Below are 14,487 nucleotides of genomic sequence, written 5' to 3'. Positions count from 1 at the left end.
TTCTACGGCATTGTCTTGTGTTTTGAAAGTCTACTTTTCGAAAGCGCTTTTCAAATGAACTCGAGTGAAGGAAGTCATCACAGAGTGCCAAATGCTTTTGTAATTCTTGTACAGTAGGTGGCCCTATGCAACCAAAGTGTGTTAGGCCAGGTCAAAAGAAGAAGAAGAAGTAGAAGAAGAAGAAGCGGGCCGAGTCCGGCATTTCCGGCACGTTGACTGACGTCGACTCGTACAGCTAGCGATGCTAGCACGTCTGCGCTAGCGCGCCTTCTTGTTAGCATGTGGGCGCTAATACTTTTATTTCCGTCTTCCTTTGGCTTGTAGACTCCAGTTCCAAATCCTGCATTGTCGACCACACCATGAGTACATTATGGATGGGGAATGTAAGCTCATATCTTCTTCTTTTTTGAAGTATTCGAGGAGCTATTGAAATGCAGCCAGATGGTCACGTTAGCTAAGCTCAACGCGGGCGCACCATGCTAGCAACAGCTAACTATGCGCCGTTAAAACGATGTGTTTTGCCCACTTGACCCCTTTCTGTCGTCAATTCATTATGTTCATTCGATAGCGTTGTGAATTTTATGCACGTTAGTTTCAACTTTCACAATTTGCACTTGTTGTCCACGTGTTGTATTCACTGACTTCATCGCCAACGTCAGCAGCTCGCACCAATCCAGATGACTGACTACATGTGACCTGAGCATTGAATTGCTCGTTATCTGAATTTAGTTTCTATGCTGCTCTGTAGCTGGATGCTTATATGGACGAGAAGTTCATCACCAGAGCCTTTTCTACCATGGGTGAGCAGGCCGTCAGTGTTCGGATCATACGCAGCAAAGTTCCAGGGTGAGTGTCTCAGCTTCCGTCTAGTTCTCGTTGTTACTGTACATGTGATTGGGATTTGCCCTTTGACAGTGCGCCACCATCCAGCAGTGCATTGGGTTATTGTTTTGTGGAAATGGCCGATGAGGCCACAGCTGAAAGGTGTCTTCGCAAAATAAACGGGAAATCTCTACCAGGAGCCAGTCCGGTATGAAGAACTGTTGGCCAGTTTGTCATTCTTTCTGATCGGACAACGCATTGAACTTTCTTATCCCGCAGCCTACAAGATTCAAGTTAAACCGAGCCACTTTTGGCAAACAAGAAACGGGGTGAGTCTAAATGAAGATTTGAAAGTGGCCGGCCGACCGACCTGCCATCCATGAGACTTATTTTGTTGTTGACACATCATAATTGATCCCGTTTCATCTTTTGTAGTCAGATGTATTCTTTGTTTGTGGGAGATCTCACTCCGGAGGTCGACGACGGAATGTTGTACGAGTTCTTCTACAATCGATTCCCTTCCTGTCGGGGAGGAAAAGTGGTGCTGGACAGCATGGGAAACTCCAAGTAAGTCGAGAATGTCAAATGTGGGGGAAGGGAGGGGATCAAAAAGAAATGCCATTGAGACGTTGCGTGTTTTGCTATAGGGGTTGCGGCTTTGTCCAGTTCCCGGACGAGCGCCTGCAGAAACGCGCACTTGATGAGTGTCAAGGAGCTGTGGGACTGGGGGGTAAACCCCTGCGACTCAGCTTGGCAGCCAGCAAGTACGTTGGTTTCAGAATGCTTCTTGCGTGGCGTCGTTGCGGAACTCCAAACTGATATCCGACGACCGGAGCGAATGCTCTTGTTTTTCGCCAATTGCTCAATCGTCGGTCAACGATCTCATCCGCGGCGTGACTTCAAGCCGTTTGATTTGTTTTCCCAAACGGTTCGGTCACCGCTCCACGTTATTGTCCAACATTGCCAACTTGGCAGGAATGTAACGCATTTGAGTTGGTCTCCTTCTCTACGTGACATTTGTCGACACGTGCTGAAGTATTTCGTACCTGAACGGTATTTCCCGACACATGCGGTCGGTTGTGTGCGCCTGCTGCAGTTTAAGGAACAGACCGCTGCAGCCCGAGACCAAAGCGTGGCCCACGGGCACCGGCTACACGCCACCGTACGACCAGTACAGCCAGTACCAGCAGCAGGCCTATCCTAACTATTACTCCTCCTGGGGCTACGATCAGACGGCAGCAACGTACGGCTACACGTACCCGCAGTACGATTACTCGCAGTACGCCCAATCGCAGGTAAGCTCTCCTTTCCGTTTTTGGAATCCGACGTGCCAATTTTAGGCAATGGCAATTGTGACGTCGTTTTTTGTTCTTTTTCTCTTTCCAGGAAATCGATCTTCAGGACGATGGCCTCGAAGGTTTGTTCAGATCCATCACAAACTCATTACTGTCGTGGTGTGTTTCAGTCGGAAAGTGTCTGTGTTGCAGATCCATCAGCAGAGCTGGATGTGGTGGAAACAAACAAAAGGTTCTTCCAGAATAGCGAAGAACTGTATGATGCTCTCATTGACTGTCAGTGGAAATCAGCAGAGTTCTCGGCAGAACAGGACGAACTGATGTTAACCATACCGGACCCGCTTTCCTAGTAAAACTGGATGCAGTCGCTTCGTGAGAATTCATTTACAGACATCTGCTAGAGCATTGACAGTATGGACTTTTCTTCGAAATAGCTAGGCGTACTTGTTCTCAGTCAAGTGAGCCAAGCGGATCATTTTGTTAGGACAAAAATGCTTTTTTTCTTTCTTTCATATGCAAGTTGTGTCTAAGGTTTTTGCCAACAAATTTAAGCTTGATGTTAAAATACATCATTGGAAAATTGACTTGTGTTGCATGTGTTTTGTTTGATGTCTTTTTCATTCTTTTGTCTTCAATAAATTTCTAATCGAAATGGTTTCTCTTGTCTCATCAAATGATATCTGCGATCAAACGTCTTGAGGAATGCTCCATTCAGATGAGGGCTTTTGGTGCTTTGTTCAAGTCTGCAGCGTTGAACATGAACACAACTCAGCCTTGATTGACTGCTCTCTCATTCAATTTCGATTGTGGCTTAGCGCGGCTGCGGTGCAGACACGCCAGCATTGGTCGAGTTGACGATTGGACATTAAGAGGCGGGACACCGGAACGATCGGTTGCCAGTTTTCCCTAGTGCAAAAATTGTGCTTCCGAAATCTCTTGATTGAGATTCCGCGAACAACTCCCCGTTAAGGTCGTCATCCGAAACACTGACGTTATTGAAGCCCTTTTTACCGGAACTATTGTTGCAGTTCTCGTATGTTCAGTGGTAAAACGTTTCTCTGTCGCGGTGTCACAGTCTCGGCAAAAGTTGGTGAATAATATTTAAAATTGTATAAAACTGTTGGTAGTATTATCAATACTAAGACGGAGACGACAAAGTTCACAGTGGTTGCGGTTGTGTTCATATGTGACTGTATTTGGAGGCTGGAAAAATACTGCGTATTGCCTTGTGGGTAACCCGTTTCTTGGTTTTGATTGGTTACTTTTGCGACTCTGCTCAAAAAGGAGACCGTTGATTGGTTAGTGATACATTGGCGAGTACGCCGAACAAAGAAGCTGGGAAAGAGATAGCTGTTTTTAGATTTGACAAGAAAATGGAATAGGATAACAGGAGTTTAGCATAGCCCCGTCTCTTGCGCAAGCAGACATATCATGGAAAGAAAATTCACTTTCTAGCATTTAAATACATTTTATTGTGCACTTGGAGTCACGGTAGAAAAATGGAATGTATCCCTCCCGAGGTTGTAGAGATGACGTTGTCGTCTTCTGGGGTATACTTTTTACGCCGTTCAGTTTGATCCGTAATTCTAATAAGTAATTTCACCTGTCACCTTGTGTTATCCGTGACTTATTATGATCTATGACGTCACGGTCATTGGGGCAGCGGCACTACTAAACAAGATAATGGGTGCGGCCAAATCCGCCATCTTTTTGACTCGGAGACAATTTTGTTGTCCAAACAACTCAAGGATGCAGAAGTGGAGAAATGTTCCGTTGTTGGATGCAATTATGCACGCAACTCAGCATCAGCACCTCAAAGACGTGCCTGGTTGATTGAATTGTTCAGGTCCTGCTTGCCTGAAACGGCGGACACAGTAAAGCGGGCGGTAAGCATATGATCTTCATATTGTGTGTCTATGATGCCCTCGTTTACATAGCATTAGCATGAGTCTTTCTGCTGATTTAAGCGCTGTGCTCTCCATGTTTTCACTTCTTGTGGATGTATTTTGAGTGGCTGTATCCGATGAATTGCATCGAAGGTTTTATTCTTGGAGGACACAATGTGATAAATGCATCCGTTAGCTTATCGCTAACGTTAGCTTACTGCTTGACTTGACTGTTGTGCTTGTGTTCATCAACATTCGAGGGGATTTAGTTTGTTACGTGTTATGTATGGTTGGATGGACAAGTCTTCTGCTGTTGACATGTTTGAATCCATCCAAAAGTTGGTGGCGCAAGTAAACGCCTCCTGCACTAAAAAAAAAAACCCCGAAAAACTACAAATATGTCCAACCGGAAAGGGAGACGGCGCACACCTTGCGCCCCGGAGGAAGCGGGCTGTCAAGTGTCTCATTTGCATTTAAAGTGACCGCACCAAAACATACGCGCCACTGTGTTAGTCCCTGTTGGCCCTTCATTTTTTTGTTTGATTTTATTTATTTATTCATTTATTTAGCATCAATACATTTCGTTTGCCCTCTTGCTTGTGCTTACCGTACAATCTAGTTTTAGAAAGCATCAAATAATATAACCAAATCAAACAATATGACAATATAATTATAGCTCACCTCCTGCACGGTGAACTCGAATTATATTGTGAGCGGCGAGCATGGTTGGGATTTATTGCGTATTGTTAAATATATGGTCAGTCACAGTGAGGCAATAAACCAGCCTCCATCTCAGGTTACAACTTGTATGCAATATTCTCCTCTGCCTCCTCCTCCTCCTCTCGTCATCATCATCCCCCTCTCCCTCTTCTTTCCAGCACAAGTTTTGCTGAAGTACTCTTGGCCTTTGGCGCTCTCATGTGCCTCTTTACTTCTGCTGACTTATTTCGTTTTTCAAGCTGGCTTCTGTGTGGAATTTGAAGATCATCGTAGGCAGCCCCCATCCCCAGGTTCTTCATTGGAACATCTGTGGAGAGCGGCTGGTTTCCTCCAGCAGGCTGGAGTGAGGGTTTGGTGGCGTGCTCCCACCATGGATGGTTCTCTTTTGGGTTGTTTACGCAGCCCTCACACAGAGGCTCCGGGCACGCGTCCAGCCATGAAGCGGTTGCCTCTCCACGAGGGGCACAATAAGCTGCTCTCACCTCACCAAGAAGGAGAGGACGATGAGCTGCTTCACGATACGGCTCACCTTGCCCAACAGCCGGAAGAAAATGACTCTGGGCGGATTCGCTCTCCTCAGAACGGCAACGCTTTGCCGCCACTTGAGAAGAGCGCTTTGGAATTGCGCTCCGGGGATTTCAATATATCCGGCGGGGAGCCGACGGGAACGTCCCGTGGGGCGTACAGCCAGAAGAATCTGTCATCGGACAGGATGACTCCCAAAGGTAAGCCCAAAGTTATTTGTGTTTTGTTCACAGTAAGAGATGCTGTTTAGCTCTGCCGCTTAGTATCTTTTTTACGAGAGGAGGATTCATTTGAAGATATTCCCCCTCACAAAAGTTTGTTACCCAGGGACACTTGTGCGTGACATGAAAAGAATTGGTGTGTGGTGGCTTCTTTTTGCAAGTAGTATAGAAAGAAAAACAAAGTTGACCAATTGTTCATCAACATTTGCAAAGCGGCTCTTTTTGTGTCGTCAAGTTCAATTTAAGCCCAAGTCATTTCATGCTGCTGTGTGATCTCCAAATGAAGTTACTACTCATTGCAAACACATATTTCCAGACACAAAGTCTTCCACGGAATGTTTTTTTTTTTTAAAGCCAGAACTTGGCGCCTTTCGTAGACAAAATAAAGGGGTCATGACCCCGGCCGGCATCCTAAGGCTGTCTCTGTATCCCTACAGTACGAATTCCAAACAGTCACTCCGTCAGTTAAGAAAAGCAAGTGCTGGCACCAGTGGCGTAAAACCAAAAATGTTTATAAAGGCTTGTAGAAAAGGCTTGTCGAAAGCATTTCGTCAAAAATGGAGGAAGACTTCAAAACATCGTCTTTAAATCGTTTAGCAACACTGACAAGCGGTTTCGGGGCTCATGACATGTGGAGAATTTTCGGATTCCCGAGACGCTGAAGTTCGGGGGGGGGGGGGGAAGCAAAGAGGCCAAAACCACATTCACTTTTTGAGCTCCAACTTCTTTGGCGACGAAGCAAAAGTTCTCCCCCCTTAATATTGGTCTAAACACACCATGGCATTTTAGGAAACGGGGCATTGAAAATGTAAACGCCAACCCTGATGTTACTGACATTTTGGTTATTGCAAATAATGAGCCTCACCATATCTTAGAACAGCCCTACTGCTGTATGACCACTTTCAATCAAGTCATTTTGCATATTGTTCTTTCGATGATCTATTATTGTTCCTCTTTTGCTACGTTCTTTCTCAGCTACTGTGACTTTGTAAACAAAACCTAATGCAAACAATTGACGTCGTTTTGAGGGGCGAGAAGTAAGCGTAAATAGTATATCCATTGTTCTCTTCTCAACAATCATCAAATGCTAATAAAGAACGTTCTAATCGTAACTAGTATATGTAGTACGTACATCTAGTTGAAAAGGCAAAGATCGAGGCTTCCTGTGTTTTCTTAGTAGAAGTGCAGCCCCTTTTTACTCCACTCACTCACTCACTCACTCACTGCCTCACTCACTGCCTCACACACTGCCTCACTCACTGCCTCACTCACTGTCTCACTGTCTCACTCACTCACTCACTCACTCACTCACTCACTCACTCACTCACTCACTCACTCACTCACTCACTCACTCACTCACTCACTCACTCACTCACTCACTCACTCACTCACTCACTCACTCACTCACTCACTCACTCACTCACTCACTCACTCACTCACTCACTCACTCACTCACTCACTCACTCACTCACTCACTCACTCACTCACTCACTTTTTGGGAGTGACTGACTGGCAAATGTTCTGCTTTTCATTTCAGAGTCCCAAGACGACGGGGGCTATAAGTCAGACAGCATCAACAAGGCCAGAAAGGAACGCACAGCATTCACCAAAGACCAGATTTGGGAACTGGAGTCCGAGTTTGCGCACCGCAACTATTTGAGCAGACTGAGACGCTACGAAATAGCCGTCAACCTGGACCTGACGGAACGACAAGTACGCTGCTACCCGTTGATTTACTTACTCCATACAGGAGTTAGGAAACGCATTCCAATCCATTTTGGTGCAATTCAGTGATGGTTTCTTTTGGTGACAGGTGAAGGTGTGGTTTCAGAACAGGAGGATGAAGTGGAAACGCCTTCAAAGTGGTCAACAGGGGGCGCAAGCGCTGGAGAGAGAACTGCAAAATGTCCAAAAAGGCGTATTGTTGCCCTCGGAGATGTGCAGTATGGAAGGACTGCCACGCTCGGCAAGCTCACCCAAAACCCCGAGTGATGACCAAGAAGACAGCCCAGACAGCGACCCGAGCTCAGAACATCCTTCCCTATGACCTTGTTTGCTCACTCACTCACTCACTGACGCCCAGCAAGCTGACAAATACTTAGAGCTGAGCCGTATTCTTTACTACGTACTCTTTATTTGTTCTATTTTTTGATATTGCTGGCTGCGTTCATCAGATATTTGTTTCTCTTTTGTTCTGTGTTGCGGTGAGCCTTGGCTGATCCAGCTGGAGTTGTTCATTTTTTTTTTTTTTTTTTCCCTTCCCCTACTTTGCTGCGGACATAAACAATGGAAGATCCATTTTTTTTTTTCCCCCCCAAGAATGATTTTACCAACTGGGTCCAAAGTCAGCTGGGATATGCTCCAGCACAGCCACGACTCGAATGAGGACAAATCCTTTTTTGTAACAATAGCGAAACCAAAAGCAGGGACCCGTATCAACAAACAGACCAGCATGACGAGAAACAGTCAGACAAGACGCCCGGGCGGAGAGAGCAGAGCCCACGGATCTCCTCTTTTGTCCTCGGACGGGGTGCGTGGAAAACACAAAAGCGGTCAGAATCCCGGCGTTTTGGAATGCGTGGCTTCTGATCCGATCCGATCCGATCCTGGATGAACTTTGACCCAAATTGGAGCAATTTCTCTGGAGCAGGACGGGGTATGCTGTCATGGCAGCACACGGTGCCAAGATCAACTGGGCCAGCTCAAGACTTTTCCACATTTGCCCGCAGGCCTTGTTTTGCTTTCCGAAAGAAACCATTGAAAATGATTTACAATGGCGCACCGACCGGTGCTCATGCAAAGTGAAGAAGCATTCGACTCGTATTTGCAAAAGTCAAAGTTGCAGAGTGGCGTCTCAAAGACACCCTTTTTCAAATACGTATGCTGCCCAAGTTGCGTCTTGTTTGTTATATGGCGCTCGCTCGCTCTCTCGCTCTCTTGGGCCAAAGCCCCGCTGGAAAAGACCGAGCCAGCGTGAGAAATAGCAAGCCTTCGGTTCGTTCTTATGGCTTTACATTTAAATAGGCTATATGTTTTCATGTTCAGTACGCAACTCGTTTTCATATACTGAAGATGGAAAGGAACCTTTTTCCGAGGTCCTCTGGGGCAAGATCCGCTAGTATCATTTGATACCGCTAGAGGGCAGTAAAGTCTACTAAATAGCACACTGCTTGGCAAATGATGACTTCAATTGCCAAGTGCTTTCGTTCTTTGCAATGAATCCTTTTTTCTTTCTTTCTTTTCTCCATGATCTCTGTCTGGTTACAAACTTAGTTGCTTGTTCTCAAATCCAGTATGACGCTTTGGCCCGTGTATGCCCCCTCCCTCATACGCTGCTCCACTTTTCCCATTCAATTTGGAGTAAGAGCAAATGGTGTGAGTGAGTGAGTGAGGCAGTGAGTGAGGCAGTGAGTGAGGCAGTGAGTGAGGCAGTGAGTGAGGCAGTGAGTGAGGCAGTGAGTGAGGCAGTGAGTGAGGCAGTGAGTGAGTGCAAAGCCAAGCCAAGCATTCAGCCATAGCAAGCCACCTTCTCCCTGGCTAAAGTGCTGGCAGAAAGAAAAAGCTTCTGTTTGAAAGCTGCTTTGCTTGAACTTTTCGAGTATGGCTTGATCCCTGCAGTCTGTACTTTGACCCTCCGGCAACCTGGCGTAGGACTTGTGCACACATGATTTTGTGTAACCCTGACATGAATCCAGAAAGTATCAGTCAAAAGAGCCAGCCAGCCCTCCCTCATACGTAGTATCGAGAAAAGGCCTTTTTCATCACATGCAGACCATCTGAGAGAGATTTCAATACATGTGATTCAACATGATCCAAAAATTGCACCTATGTCTCTAGTATATGTATTGGGAAGATTGTAAGAGTTGGATGAGGGGAAGGAAGGGAGGAAGGAAGGAAGGAAGGAAGGAAGGAAGGAAGGAAGGAAGGAAGGAAGGAAGGAAGGAAGGAAGGAAGGAAGGAAGGACAGACCGCTTTCCAGGGAGCTTCAAAAGAAAGATAACGTGAGGTGCATTACAAGTGGCTCCAGCGCTCCAACAAGGATTTACCAGCAGAAGTGGCCAGAAACAAGAAGAAGAACTGAGTGAGATGGCATGGAAATGGGAAAAGCTGCCACATCTGCCAAAACAACATTTATGTATTTGTGTCTTGGCTTTTTTTTAGACATTTCTTTTGGAGTGGGTCTGCATCTGCATGCGGTCATGTACGTAGCTGGTGGTGATGGCTAAGGTTATATGCTGGACAGCAGGTGGCGCTTGCTTGGCTTTTCATCTTCAACGGTGCAGCACAGTCATGCTGCTGGACGAGCTATTTAGGTGAGCCCAATAGAAAGTTTACATTACTGTGTTCATGATAACATATGAAGATGCCAAAAAGCAGGAAATCTAGCTGCTGGAGAGCACGCGTGAAGCATGTACACAAATGTGACCTACATTGTGCCTCTCCAGGGGCACTGTTGCTATGGAGTGTAGAAAGGAGGCAGGGAAAAAAGGAGGGTGTGAAACACAAGCGCTCTTGCACCTGCTGAGCAAAAGCTAAAAAGGAGAGGCATCTCGCTCTCTCCTTTACCCATCACCAGAGCAGGGGGAAAAGAAGAAGAAGAAGAAGAAACAAAACTTCAGCGTGCACACTCGGCATCAGAATTCCTTCCACATGCAGCCAACTTCTCTGCAACTGCACAAATCCATTGTGTCTTTTAGGCAAAGCAAGTCCATTTGCTGTCAGGACTCGTCCCCGATCGTGTCATAGTTCTGTTCGTGTGTCTGTGTGCCCTCCCCTCCCCTCCCCTCCCCTCCCCTCCCCTCCCCTCCCCTCCCCTCCCCTCCCCTCCCCTCCCCTCCCCTCCCCTCCCCTCCCCTCCTGTGTGCCCATGATGAGTGTGATTATTCCCACCTGCCTCTCTCTCTCTCGTTACCTGTCGTGTATAGAAGTCCTGTCTGCCTGGCGTCCCCTCGCTCCCTGTCGGATGGTCGATGTCGTCCCGTTTGCTGTCCTTGTGGTTCCTGTCTGTTTCGAGTCTGTTTCTGTTTGCCATCCCTGTCGGTCAGTCTCTCATGTTATTAGTTTGCCAGTTCTCGTCTGTTTCCCTCCATGCCTCCTTCCACTTCCCTTTTCCCTCAATAACCCTGGTCCAAGCTGCACTTGGTCGCCCTGCTCCATGTTCCATCCGATCCGTGACATTTGCCATGGTGGGAGTTTCTCTTTCACCAGCTAAGCAAATCTTCTTGTGTCAGAGGAAACGCAACCCTGCCCAGACAGCTATTGTTCTTCTCACACTGAGGTCATTCGGGAAGTTCAACGGTGTGGGGAGCAAGCAAGGAAGGAACAAATCAATGTACAATTCTTGAGTCCAACTTGCTTTTGAGGTGGACCAGCGTCATTCTTGCCACTACTGTGGGGTGGGTGGCAGACTGCCAGGCTCTTCTCAGGAAACCCGCTCAGGCAGGCAGGCAGGCAGGCAGGCAGGCAGGCAGGCAGGCAGGCAGGCAGGCAGGGAGTGGTTCCTCTTCCCTTATCAGCACATCCTGCCTGTCCTCCGCTGTGACAAGCACACTGTTCACACCCTTCGCAATCTCGCGCTGAGGGGGGAGCTGGCTGGCTGGCTGGCCGGCCGGCTGGCTGGCCGGCCGGCGGGCTGGCTGGCCCGCCGGCCGGCTCACACGCCGACATCAGCCAGCTTGTGCAAACTTGCCAATGTTTAACCCTTGTGCTGAAGACACACTCCTCTAATACTTTGGCGTAATTCCTTGGTCCGCTGGTTTCAGCCTAGAAGACAGTGAGCCATCAAAGGACTTGTCACCAAAGAGAGACATTTCAGCACTTGAGTTCTTTTGAAACAATAAGGATTTTGTGCTCCTCCAAATTCTGCATCTGATCCAACCTGGTTGGCCAGATGGCGGCCTCAGTTATTTTTAGTAGCGTCCGCCAAAGCGTGTGAGCTGAGGGCTCCTAAACAGAACGCATTCGCCGTGAAAATCCAATTCCTTTGTTCTGCCGTGGCGCCGTATCAATCAACATTGGAGTCGATCAAATCGGTACAATGTGCAAAAGCAACACTTGGCAACTTTTGAAAGGCTGCTTGGAAGAGATCGAGCGGCGCCATCCGACAATTTGGCCATTTCCATATTGCAAACGTAATACCGCTTCGGGTCATCAGTTTGGGACTGACTCTAAACTTGGATTATCCAGATAGCCTTCAGCATAAAGGAAGCAGCTGCGTCGTTCATCTCCATTTGCTTTATTCCAAACGCACATCAATATGATCAGATGCCCTTTTGAGGCAACACTATTGGTTTCAGAAGCATTCTGTTCGAGTCCCTTTTCAGGCCATGAATGGGACCATTTAAAGTGCACATGATGAATTTTCAAATGGAGGCGAGGACGGATGCTCGACGAGCTGACTGACCAAGGGATGCATGCGAATGCCGTAGACGGACGGCGGCGTCTGCCAGTCAATCATGATAACAATCCCATTTAAGGTGTCACAGTGACACTCAGCAATTCATGATATATCAAACACATATAGTATGTACGTATGTGGAACAGTAATTCATCCTGACAAAAGTCACGATTGCTTTAACTTCAGTCTTAGCAAGTTTTCAGAGCTAAGGTGCGCAAAAAAAAAAAAAGCTAACAATTTACCACGCTAATGAAGTAACAGTGATGTTAACTCTGCAAGATAGGAAAGGCCAGTGTGAATCCTTTCCTAACAGATATAGTAGCCTTTTGATTTGACTAGTACACCAGTAATAGGGCTCTCGCTCGCTTTCTCTCTCTCTCTCTCTCTCTCTTTTCTCCTTGTCAGAAGCACAACACCAATGTGCGTTTGTGCCAAAGAAGACAATGTTGAAGATCCTGTTCTCGGTAAAACATCCTATTTGGAGCTTCTTATTGCGCCCTGTCCTGTCTTCATCATGGAAAAGGCACACAGCCACACACAGTCTTTGTGTGACAATGTGAACATCCTTGCTCCCAGAATGTAGAACATTTGATTGTGCCCCTAATCTGTTTCCTCCAAGTAAGCAAGCAAGCTTTGGTCGAGCCAAACTATGTATAGCAGTTGATTGTTTTGGCAGCGTAAGGTTGGCAGTGAACTCTGCAGTCTTTGATTATTTTTTTTTTGCAACAGGAAGTTTGATTGTCCCCACTTTTTGGTAGCATTCAATGTCCATAGGGCAGAATGGATCCGATTGTCCTCTAATGCAAAGTGACCTGAACAAACATCCCAGGATGGTGGGAAAAAGATCCTTGGAGTAACGCAGCTCCTGCTAGTTGTGGCGTATTTGCCACATCATCTCTTCCTCTTCTTCTTCTGTTGTCGCAGCAACTTGCGCCTCTTTGCGATCATGGCGTGCAGTTTGGCGAGGCCTTCGGGCAGGCCCTCGCCGATGATGGCGCAAGCCGGCTGCAGGTGCCAGGGCGTGGCGGCGCTAAGCTCGCCCAGAGCCAACATCTTCTCCATCTCCGTCATGGTCAGTGAGTTCCTCAAGTCCTGCTTATTGGCCACAACCAGCACAGGCACGCCTTGGTTCTCTGCCAGCCGGGTGATCTTGTGCAGTTCCGTCTTGGCCTCCTCCATGCGCTCGGCGTCCACAGAGTCCACCACAAACACCATGCCGTCGGCGCAGCGGGTGTAGGAACGCCACAGAGGTCGAAGCTTCTCTTGACCTCCTACGTCCCAGAAGTGAAAGGACGCTGTCCGCCGGCTATCCCCGAGCGACGCTTTGATCTTCTCGGTGTTGAAACCCTTGGTCGGGACGGTGTTGACAAACTCGTCGAATCGCAGCCGATAGAGCACCGTGGTCTTGCCGGCGCAATCCAATCCCAGAATGACAATGTGTAGAGGCTGGAAGGGCAAGAGGCAGGGGAATTCTGATAAGCCGTTCCCCATCTTGGTAGCTCGAGCGGGGTCACTTAGTATTCAGGAGCCTGCTTTTATTCTGCAGCAGCCTGTGGGGGGGGGGGCATAATGAGTCAAAGCATACAAACACCTACTAGCACCTTGGTGATTTACACAAAGACTAAACCCACCACAGGTGTGGATCTGCATTTCCTTTCGGACGACGCGTCCTCCCTCGCGGAGATGAATGAATGAGGAATACGGCAGCAGGGTGGATAGCAGCCCATTTGCGCATTTGATACGCTCAGTTCTTTTTCGAGGGGGAAACGAAAAACAAAGGCTTTAGATCTGTCCCTAAAACCTTGGGAGATCAGCGAATGCAGAGTAACTTTCACATAAGGTGACGCCAGTTTCCGGTCAAAAGGGGAAACTCGAAAAAAAGACTGCAACCTGAAAAAACAAGAGTTGAACTCGGAAAGAAAGGTGTGAGTCTGAAAATTTAAAACATGCAACTGAAAAAAAAATCTCGAAAATACGTTTATTTTCAGTTTCAAGTTGTTTTTTAAAGTACAAAACCTTTGACCCCAATCTACCGCCACATATTTAGGCCTGAAATATTGAATGTGACTTAAAGAGTTTGAGGCAAGGAAAGGGTGTGATTTTCTCGCCTCTTTTCCCCACAAGTTGGTAGTAAAAGTTGATCAATAAAACCATGTCAAAATCTCCACTAGGCTACGTCACAACTCATAAACAAGGCTGCAAATAAGATGGAGAACATTTTTTTAAAGGTCCCCTAATTAATAATGGTATTTTGACGGCAGGTACAATACAAGGCTTTTCAAATTTTGGAGAAAAACTTACATTATTAGGCCATTCTTAGTTAGTCGCTGACGCTCGGTACTCCTGTGTAATTCCCTCTCCACGCATCTACGCTCTGATGGATAGCTAGATGGATGATAGATAGATGGATGGATGGATGGATGGATGGTTGGATAGCTCGCTCTCCGGAGGAAAGAAGCCTCCCTACGTTCCGCGGAGACGTCGTCCAAATGAATACATATGACAGTTTCCGATCAAGATCTTCAAACTAAAAGGGCTTTAAAGCTGACCGAATAAATGTGTCAGTTTCCGGTCAAGATCTTCAAACTAAAATACCTTTAAAGCGGAAACGTCAAGAATCG

The 14,487-nt window shown here is 47.1% G+C and overlaps 3 protein-coding genes and 1 non-coding gene across 6 annotated transcripts; 2 read left to right on the top strand and 2 right to left on the bottom strand.

Moving 5' to 3' along the window:
* The first annotated feature begins 181 nt into the window (after positions 1-181).
* LOC148379612 (tRNA selenocysteine 1-associated protein 1-like) lies at positions 182-2,769 on the top strand. The gene is made up of 9 exons (XM_088364618.1): positions 182-383; positions 749-846; positions 916-1,030; positions 1,102-1,151; positions 1,258-1,389; positions 1,470-1,586; positions 1,919-2,117; positions 2,209-2,239; positions 2,310-2,769. The coding sequence occupies exons 1-9, from the start codon at positions 360-362 to the stop codon at positions 2,465-2,467; spliced, it is 924 nt and encodes a 307-aa protein (XP_088220744.1). The 5' UTR covers positions 182-359; the 3' UTR covers positions 2,468-2,769.
* Positions 2,770-2,990: 221 nt separating this feature from the next.
* On the bottom strand, positions 2,991-3,126 carry LOC148379611 (U11 spliceosomal RNA). Its single transcript, XR_015855266.1, has one exon. It is a non-coding gene; the product is annotated as a U11 spliceosomal RNA (small nuclear RNA).
* Positions 3,127-3,257: 131 nt separating this feature from the next.
* On the top strand, positions 3,258-10,073 carry LOC148379610 (homeobox protein MOX-2-like). 3 transcript variants are annotated; one of them, XM_088364617.1, is made up of 4 exons: positions 3,258-4,003; positions 4,963-5,448; positions 7,007-7,182; positions 7,283-10,073. In XM_088364617.1, the coding sequence occupies exons 2-4, from the start codon at positions 5,094-5,096 to the stop codon at positions 7,514-7,516; spliced, it is 765 nt and encodes a 254-aa protein (XP_088220743.1). In that variant the 5' UTR covers positions 3,258-4,003; positions 4,963-5,093; the 3' UTR covers positions 7,517-10,073. The 3 variants fall into 3 exon arrangements, with proteins under 3 accessions (XP_088220743.1, XP_088220742.1, XP_088220741.1); XM_088364616.1 differs by having other exon boundaries at positions 4,882-5,448; XM_088364615.1 differs by having other exon boundaries at positions 3,258-5,448.
* A 1,610-nt stretch (positions 10,074-11,683) lies between these two features.
* LOC148379609 (ADP-ribosylation factor-like protein 4A) lies at positions 11,684-14,399 on the bottom strand. Its single transcript, XM_088364627.1, has 3 exons — positions 14,168-14,399; positions 13,498-13,616; positions 11,684-13,416 (listed from the first exon to the last, which is right to left on the bottom strand). Exon 3 carries the CDS (start codon positions 13,355-13,357, stop codon positions 12,758-12,760), a length of 600 nt encoding a protein of 199 aa, XP_088220753.1. The 5' UTR covers positions 13,358-13,416; positions 13,498-13,616; positions 14,168-14,399; the 3' UTR covers positions 11,684-12,757.
* Positions 14,400-14,487: the final 88 nt, after the last annotated feature.

The sequence above is a fragment of the Syngnathus floridae genome, chromosome 21 (assembly GCF_059516105.1).
Source record: "Syngnathus floridae isolate MCC-2025c chromosome 21, RoL_Sflo_1.0, whole genome shotgun sequence".
Lineage (NCBI taxonomy): Eukaryota > Metazoa > Chordata > Actinopteri > Syngnathiformes > Syngnathidae > Syngnathus > Syngnathus floridae.
This window is presented reverse-complemented; position numbering and strand designations above follow the sequence as displayed.

Bases quoted from the DNA above. Each gene is read 5' to 3' on its own strand.
- LOC148379612 (XM_088364618.1), top strand. From the start codon at position 360: ATGAGTACATTATGGATGGGGAAT. The intron at 1,031-1,101 runs GTATGAAGAACT...CTTATCCCGCAG, and splicing joins CTCTACCAGGAGCCAGTCCG to CCTACAAGATTCAAGTTAAA. The intron at 1,152-1,257 runs GTGAGTCTAAAT...CATCTTTTGTAG, and splicing joins TTTGGCAAACAAGAAACGGG to TCAGATGTATTCTTTGTTTG.
- LOC148379610 (XM_088364615.1), top strand. From the start codon at position 4,758: ATGGTCAGTCACAGTGAGGCAATAAACCAGCCTCCATCTCAGGTTACA. The intron at 5,449-7,006 runs GTAAGCCCAAAG...TTTTCATTTCAG, and splicing joins GGACAGGATGACTCCCAAAG to AGTCCCAAGACGACGGGGGC. The intron at 7,183-7,282 runs GTACGCTGCTAC...TTTTGGTGACAG, and splicing joins TGGACCTGACGGAACGACAA to GTGAAGGTGTGGTTTCAGAA.
- LOC148379609 (XM_088364627.1), bottom strand. From the start codon at position 13,357: ATGGGGAACGGCTTATCAGAATTCCCCTGCCTCTTGCCCTTCCAGCCT.